Below are 7,947 nucleotides of genomic sequence, written 5' to 3' on the forward strand. Positions count from 1 at the left end.
GACATAAACAACTTCCTTCTAGGACCCCCCCCCGTCCTAGATCTGGTGCGTCTCTCACTGACAGGTGGGCGAAAGCAGTCCCCTGGCCCGCCCGTCGGTGGGACTCCAGGGGCGCAGGGCGGGGTCCTGTGCGTTCGGACACGACCCCGAAAAATTTCAAACCAGCGGTAACCCACCGTTTCGATCCCGCCCGCGCACCGCCCCGCTCTCCCTGGCGCGCGGGGCCCGCGCGTCAGGCCTTCACCCCGGGCAGCCTCATCTTTTAACGCCCGTCTAATTCTCTACGACCGTCTCATTCTCTCTCCCCCCCTCCCTCCCCTCCCTCGTGTGCCACCCCAAATCTCCGAGCCGAGCTCCCAAACCCTAGCCTCCGGCGCCGGCGATGGCCCTCGTCGCGTCGGCGTGAGAAGGGATCTGTCGCGCGCGGCGTCGGCGGGGAGTTGCGGGCGGGCGGGAGGCAGTCGGGCTGGCGGGGATGGAGGCGAGGCGGATCTCGGCGACCCCCCGGCCGTGCAACGGCCGGCGCGTGGTGGCGAGGAAGAGGCCGAGGCAGGAGGCGGTCATCAGCAGCGTCAGGAAGCTGCAGCGCCGGGAGATCAGCTCCCGCCGGGAGCGCTCCTTCGCCATGAACTCCGCGCAGGAGCGCTTCCGCAACATACAGCTGCAGGTACGCTTTCCCTGCCCGCCCCCCGGTCCCGTGTCCAACTTTCTTTAACCTTTCGTTCGCGTGCATCTGCGGAGAGGTTCTGTTTGCTTCGTGTGGGGGAATCGCGGCCCTCGGATGTTCTGGGCATCGCGATTATAGCCTGGATTAGAGTAGCCGACTTGTGGACGGGGTGTGGGGGTTAGGGTTTGGTAGGCTGGGAAAAGTGAGATCTTGTTAGGTTTCGGTGAACTGTTGGTGGTATTTGGGATCTTAGTGTGCTGGGGAAGGCTTCGCCACGCTTCATTTGCTTGATGTAATGGAAAGTTTGTGCATTTAGCGCAGGCGCTTAAACAGTAATGAGGATTTGTGGTAGTCGCCTGTCTGTAGTCCAGTTTTCTTTTTCTTTTTGATGATGAGGATCCGGTCTGTAGTCCAGTTGAGCAGATGTGTGCCGGATGGGCTGTCATGTGCATCTTGCACCATTCTTCTGGCCTGTCCTGAAACTTCTGACGAATTTTTAGGGAAATCATATTAGTATTTACTTCCTTTCTTATGAATGTGCAAGACCCATGATGTTTGTATTCCTGTCAATTTGTGAATTGCTGCAATCAGCAAAGAAGATGACAGTTGTTACTTATCTGTCGCATATGGCCTTTGAGTTAAACTGTTTGTTCATTTTATTTAACCATTGTTTGATTGCAAGTTGGGTCTATGAATGCTGGGAATCAGTTGCCTGTCTATTACACGAGTGTTGCCGATGGGTGTATTTGTCCTGGATTCCTGGTTATTCACTGCTTTGGTCACATTACACTGCTCAGATAACCGATTTATTGGTGTTTTTCCTGCACTGAACAAAGAGCACGGGGACACCTTGTTTTCAACAATACTGTTGATCATCAGCACTTGGCTGCTCCACAAGCTACTTTGTGCCCAGAAGTCCCACCTATTAGAACTCTCAACCTTGGGCCTTTTCTCATATTGCTTTCTCTCTGCTGAAATAATTGATTTTACCCTCCTATTTTTGTAGTATCATTCTTTTTTTTTTCTTGCTTCTAACAGTGTACATTTGCTATCATTTTAGGAGGAGTTTGACACTCATGATCCTAAGGAGAACAACGCGCTACTACCTTACATTAGGAAGAGGTCAAAAATTATTGAGATAGTTGCAGCACGTGATATAGTTTTTGCTTTATCACAATCTGGAGTATGTGCTGCTTTTAGTAGAGGTATGCTTGTTTTCTTGCAGGTGTGCCCATGCTTCATATTTTCATACTGAGATGCTCTTCTTATATTTCCAGTGACGAATAAGAGAATATGCTTTCTAAATGGGAGTCCAGATGAAGTTGTTCGTAGTTTATTCTACAACAAGAACAATGATTCACTCATTACTGTGTCAGTATATGGTTCTGAAAATTTTAGTGCCTTGCGATGCAAGACAACTCGAATTGAGTAAGCTTTCAGTCCATATGTCTTTCACAAGTGAATACCTGTTTCTTTCATCCTGATTAAGACCCCTTTTAACTATTTCAAGGTATATACGCCGTGGAACGCCAGATGCTGGTTTCCCTCTTTTTGAGACAGAGTCCTTGAAATGGCCTGGCTTCGTTGAGTTTGATGATGTCAATGGAAAGGTTTTAACTTATTCCGCTCAAGACAGGTACTTTAACTTATGTAACGATTTTTGTGTGTGGAAAATGGATGAATTTTAACTTCTGCAATGGCTGTATGCACTTTCTGGAACTGTGCTGATTGTATCTCATTCTGCAAACAGCACTTACAAGGTTTTTGACTTGAAAAACTACACCCTACTGTATTCCATATCTGACAAGAATGTTCAAGAAATAAAGATCAGGTAACTGTATTCCCACTTACTTCTCCTTGTCACTTTGCTGTTCAACAAATTCTTCTGTTATCATTGGAATGCCTCTTCTATTACTTGCAACAAAACTGAGAAAAATGTTGGTTTCAGTAGGCAAAATTGACTAAAGCTAGAAATTATTCATCCAATGCACATACAAAGGGCAGCAGTAATCTTATATCGCTGGTGTTGTCAATTTGTTGTGCATCCTAGTTAAACCTGATTTATGTACTTCAAGCTTAAAATAATTGATTCGTTTCAGTAGGAATGCATCTTTATATATTTGTCTAATACTTGTTTAACTTGTGACAGTCCTGGTATAATGCTTTTGATTTATACAAGAACAAGCAGCTCCATTCCTCTGAAGATTCTTAATATTGAGGATGGCACAGTTTTGAAATTCTTCAACCACCTCCTCCATCGTAATAAGAAGGTGGATTTCATTGAACAGTTTAATGAAAAGCTGTTGGTCAAGCAGGATGGAGAGAATCTTCAAATACTTGATGTAAGTATTTTCCTGAAGTGCTTAGGGAAATCAATAAAAATGACTGTTGTTTCTTGCTTATTCTTTATCTCATTTTGTTGCAGGTACGGAACTTCCAGTTGACTGAAGTGAGCAGTACTGAGTTCATGACTCCATCTGCCTTTATCTTTCTGTATGAACTCCAGTTGTTTTTGACATTCCGGAATCGATCTGTAGCAGTTTGGAATTTCCGAGGTGAACTAGTAACATCATTTGAGGATCACCTGCTGTGGCACCCTGACTGCAATACCAATAACATATACATAACCAGTGATCAAGATCTTATTATTTCTTACTGCAAGGCTGATTCCACTGATTCATCTTCAGAAGAAAATGGTAAGATTTGGTTCCCTTTGCCGTTTGTTGTAGGCTAAATTGTGTAATTTGTTATACATTTGGATCACTGTGTGTTGCGTCTTGCTAGTTATCATTGTTTTGGTTTCCTTTGACATTCTTTGGTTCTGCATTCATGCTCCATGCACTTCTGGCATTGAGCAAATTTAATTAAACATGCTGTTGCATCATATCATACCTGGCCCTCCATTTTAATGAATGGTACCCTTGGCCAGTTACGTTTTCATAGTGACATCTTTCCACCAGTCAGCAGATAACGGGACTTACCTTATGGTTGTGGATAACATGACTCATCTTATGTTTGCTCATGTGCAGCTGGCTCTATAAACATCAGCAACATACTGACAGGGAAATGCTTGGCTAAAATAAAGGCTGGCAATTTCAACGAGCAAAAGAAGACATGGAAGTTCCAGAATACAATCACCGAGGCTCTTGAGGACATCACAGCTCTGTACTATGACGAAGAGCGTGATGAGATCTACACCGGCAACCGCCATGGCCTTGTTCATGTGTGGGCGAACTGAGAGCTGAGAAAGCAAATTTCAGGGACAAACAAGATGTTCGTTTGCAGGCGGATCAATTTAACAACCAAGCCTCAGGTGGTGCTGGCCGCGAAGAGGTCTTGGGTCTCCAGCCGTTAGCAATTTGTTGATGTGGAGTATTGTGGTGTCGAGCTGCTCTTTACCGACAGAAGATTTGTTGTAGAGTTAGTGCTTATCATGTGCTTTACCATAGCCTGTAGTAGCCTTGGAGATGTCTCGAGGCGAGCTCTCAAACTGTACCTCATGTAATGTGCCTTCCTGGTAGTTAACTCTGCTACCTGAAATAGTTATACCTCATTCTGTCTGTCAATGTGTCTGGTTGTTGTTGAGTTTGGCATCTTGTAGACATAAACAATTGGAATATGTGGCATAGAAACGCCTTCCACTCTGACGAGAGATGGTTGACGGCAAAAATCATTTTTTTGAGGAACAGTTGGTCACTTTATTGCTCAATAATAAGGGGTACAATTGTAGCATCTGACGGTTGTAGCGACCATGATCTAGAGATAACACACTCTTTACAAAATTATGCGCCTCATGATTGGATGTTCTTCCCACATGTATGAAACGAACTGAAGCAAAAGCTTGTGCATGCTGTTTGATCTCCAGCAAAACTGAGCTGTATGCACACATGCTTCCTTCGTTGATAGTTGACGGCAAAAAATCACTTCGGAGGTGTTAACCTGCAGCAAGCCCAACCACCCTGCACGAACCTTGAAGCACCTTTTGAGCGAGGCAGGCCCGAGCTATGTGGGTCTGGCGATAAAAGCTGGGTGCCCTCCCTTAATCTGGTTTACTTAACCCCTTCTAATCTACACAACTATCTGGTTCACTTACCCCTTCTAATCTGCACAACGGTCTGGTTCACTTAACCCCTTCTAATCTACACAACTGTGCTTCAATTTGAAATAAGTTATATGTGAAAAAGATGCACATCAACGTTGTGATTCCATTCAGGCGATCGCTTTGTAGTTTCATTCATCGTAAACATACAATTTCATGTTCATGTTTGAAGCTTTTTTAGACAAATTTTGGCAAATTCGTCAGACATGATCGCCCATCTGAAATTTTCTTTGCCCACTAGATTCAGCTTGTTGTTTCACACGACTTTCGTGTTGCACGTTTTCAGTTTCGACGATCGTAGTCGAGTAGACTTACATGTCGCTGTTGGACTATACAATTGTTACCTAGCTTTGCAAATGGTTTGTTTTACTCACGTTCCTTAATCTCCTTCACCTAGTTCCCTTTTAATCTACACAATGGTGCTTTCGATGAAGGAAATATGCCCTAGAGGCAATAATAAAGTTATTATTTATTTCCTTATTTCATGATAAATATTTATTATTCATGCTAGAATTGTATTAACCGGAAACATAATACATGTGTGAATACATAGACAAACAGAGTGTCACTAGTATGCCTCTACTTGACTAGCTCGTTGGTCAAAGATGGTTATGTTTCCTAACCATAGACATGAGTTGTCATTGATAAACGGGATCACATCATTAGGAGAATGATATGATTGACTTGACCCATTCCGTTAGCTTAGCACTTGATCGTTTTAGTTTACTGCTATTGCTTTCTTCATGACTTATACATGTTCCTATGACTATGAGATTATGCAACTCCCGATTACCGGAGGAACACTTTGTGTGCTACCAAACGTCACAACGTAACTAGGTGATTATAAAGGTGCTCTACAGGTGTCTCCGATGGTACTTGTTGAGTTGGCATAGATCGAGATTAGGATTTGTCACTCCGATTGTCGGAGAGGTATCTCTAGGCCCTCTCGGTAATGCACATCACTATAAGCCTTGCAAGCAATGCAACTAATGAGTTAGTTGCGGGATGATGCATTACGGAACGAGTAAAGAGACTTGTCGGTAACGAGATTGAGCTAGGTATTGAGATACCGACGATCGAATCTCAGGCAAGTAACATACCGATGACAAAGGGAATAACGTATGTTGTTATGCGGTTTGACCGATAAAGATCTTCGTAGAATATGTAGGAGCCAATATGAGCATCCAGGTTCCGCTATTGGTTATTGACCGGAGACGTGTCTCGGTCATGTCTACATAGTTCTCGAACCCGTAGGGTCCGCACGCTTAACGTCGGTGACGATCGATATTATGAGTTTATGTGATTTGATGTACCGAAGGTAGTTCGGAGTCCCGGATATGATCACGGACATGGCGAGGAGTCTCGAAATGATCGAGAAATAAAGATTAATATATTGGACGACTATATTCGGATACCGGAAGTGTTCCGGGTGATTTCGGAGAAAACCGAAGTGTCGGAGGGTTATCGGCCCCCCCGGGAGAAGTAATGGGCCACATGGGCCTTAGTGGAGAGAGAGGGCAGGCCAGGGCATGCCGCGCGCCCCTCCCCCTCTGGTCCGAATTGGACTAGGGAAGGGGGGGGGGGCGCCCCCCTTTCCTTCTCCCTCTCCTCCTTCCTTTCCCCCTCCTAATAGGAGTAGGAAAGGGGAGTCCTACTCCTACTAGGAGGAGGACTCCTCCTCCTGGCGCACCCTGCAAGGGCCGGCTGGCCTCCCCCTTGCTCCTTTATATACGGGGGCAGGGGGGCACCCTAGGACACATAAGTTGATTATTCCAAGCCGTGTGCGGTGCCCCCCTCCACCATAATCCACCTCGATTATATCGTAGCGGTGCTTAGACGAAGCCCTGCGTCGGTAGTAACATCATCACCGTAATCATGCCGTTGTGCTGACGGAACTCTCCCGTGAAGCTCTGCTGGATCAGAGTTCATGGGACGTCATCGAGCTGAACATGTGCTGAACTCGGAGGTGCCGTACGTTCGGTACTTGGATCGGTCGGATCGTGAAGATGTACGACTACATCAACCGCGTTCTCATAACGCTTTCGCTTACGGGCTACGAGGGTACGTGGACGATACTCTCCTCTCTCGTTGCTATGAATCACCATGATCTTATGTGTGCGTAGGATTTTTTTTGAAATTACTACGTTCCCCAACATTCGAAACCAATGTGGTGATCATCCTAACTGCGCTCTTCTTCGCGCTGCTGCTTCCTCTCAACTAGGAAGGTGTTGGGCCCCAAGTGCAAGGGTTTTGTAGCAAGGAACAATTTCCCCTCGAAGTGGATGATCTTAAGTTTTAGGGTGTGGCTATGTCTCAATCGACTAATTTTTAACCAATTCTCAGTCAAGTGACATACCATGTAAGAACAGAAAAAAAAAATCCGAAAAGAAAGTTTTACACGGATCACAATGTATGATCCCACAAATATAGTGTGGACTGAGACATAATCAAGTCTCAGTCGACTAAGATTTAGCAAGACTAAGTTTTATCGAACCAGTAGGAGCTTGCAATGCAACCAATAATAAGTACCCGCACACAAAAAATACAAAACTGTCTTGGCTCCGAACAAAACTAGTAAGATTGTCAGTCTTACTAGCCTTGCTAGTTATAAGGATTACAAGCAAGTGTGTATGAAAAAATGTAGTTGCAAGAAAAGAAATAAAAGCAAAGAATTGTAAAGAGCGTTTGATCGAGGTTGAAAGCGATGGAAGAAGAATTGATTGGGATCCATAGATTCACTAGTGGTTTCTCTTCAAAAGAAATAACAAGGTGTCATGAACAACTTACAGTTGTGTATCGATTAAATTACATTTTTTATGAATATGATTATACACGACATAATTGCATATGAGCATTGTTAAGCTTCATGCACTAGTCAACGCAACCAAAAGTCCGAACTTATGGAAAGGGCTAGACAATCCACATATATTGTAACACCCCCTCTCACGTGTGACAGGAAAGACAAGTCAGCAGGTGCAACCGGAAGAGAGCAACGGCGCGGGAAACTCACGTATGACTCAAGAGGCCTCTACGTGGACACAAAGGGGGGCTACCACTAATTTTTAATAAATTGTGAAAGCCAGGATTTGAACTCAAGACCTTAGCTCCGATACCATGTCAAGCTTCATGCACTAGCCAACACAACCAAAAATCCGAACTTATGGAAAGGGCTAGACAATCC

General features: G+C 44.7%; 1 protein-coding gene across 1 annotated transcript; it reads left to right on the forward strand.

The window, feature by feature from the left end:
* Positions 1–304: 304 nt before the first annotated feature.
* Positions 305–4,340, forward strand: LOC119284152. The gene is made up of 8 exons (XM_037563398.1): positions 305–667; positions 1,728–1,872; positions 1,945–2,095; positions 2,178–2,303; positions 2,418–2,498; positions 2,817–3,009; positions 3,093–3,363; positions 3,697–4,340. The coding sequence occupies exons 1-8, from the start codon at positions 476–478 to the stop codon at positions 3,903–3,905; spliced, it is 1,368 nt and encodes a 455-aa protein (XP_037419295.1). The 5' UTR covers positions 305–475; the 3' UTR covers positions 3,906–4,340.
* Positions 4,341–7,947: the final 3,607 nt, after the last annotated feature.

This window comes from Triticum dicoccoides, chromosome 1A (assembly GCF_002162155.2).
Source record: "Triticum dicoccoides isolate Atlit2015 ecotype Zavitan chromosome 1A, WEW_v2.0, whole genome shotgun sequence".
Lineage (NCBI taxonomy): Eukaryota > Viridiplantae > Streptophyta > Magnoliopsida > Poales > Poaceae > Triticum > Triticum dicoccoides.

Coding starts and splice junctions, on each gene's coding strand:
- LOC119284152 (XM_037563398.1), top strand. CDS start 476: ATGGAGGCGAGGCGGATCTCGGCGACCCCCCGGCCGTGCAACGGCCGG. Junction 668..1,727: donor TCCGCAACATACAGCTGCAG/GTACGCTTTCCC, acceptor CTATCATTTTAG/GAGGAGTTTGACACTCATGA. Junction 2,499..2,816: donor GTTCAAGAAATAAAGATCAG/GTAACTGTATTC, acceptor AACTTGTGACAG/TCCTGGTATAATGCTTTTGA.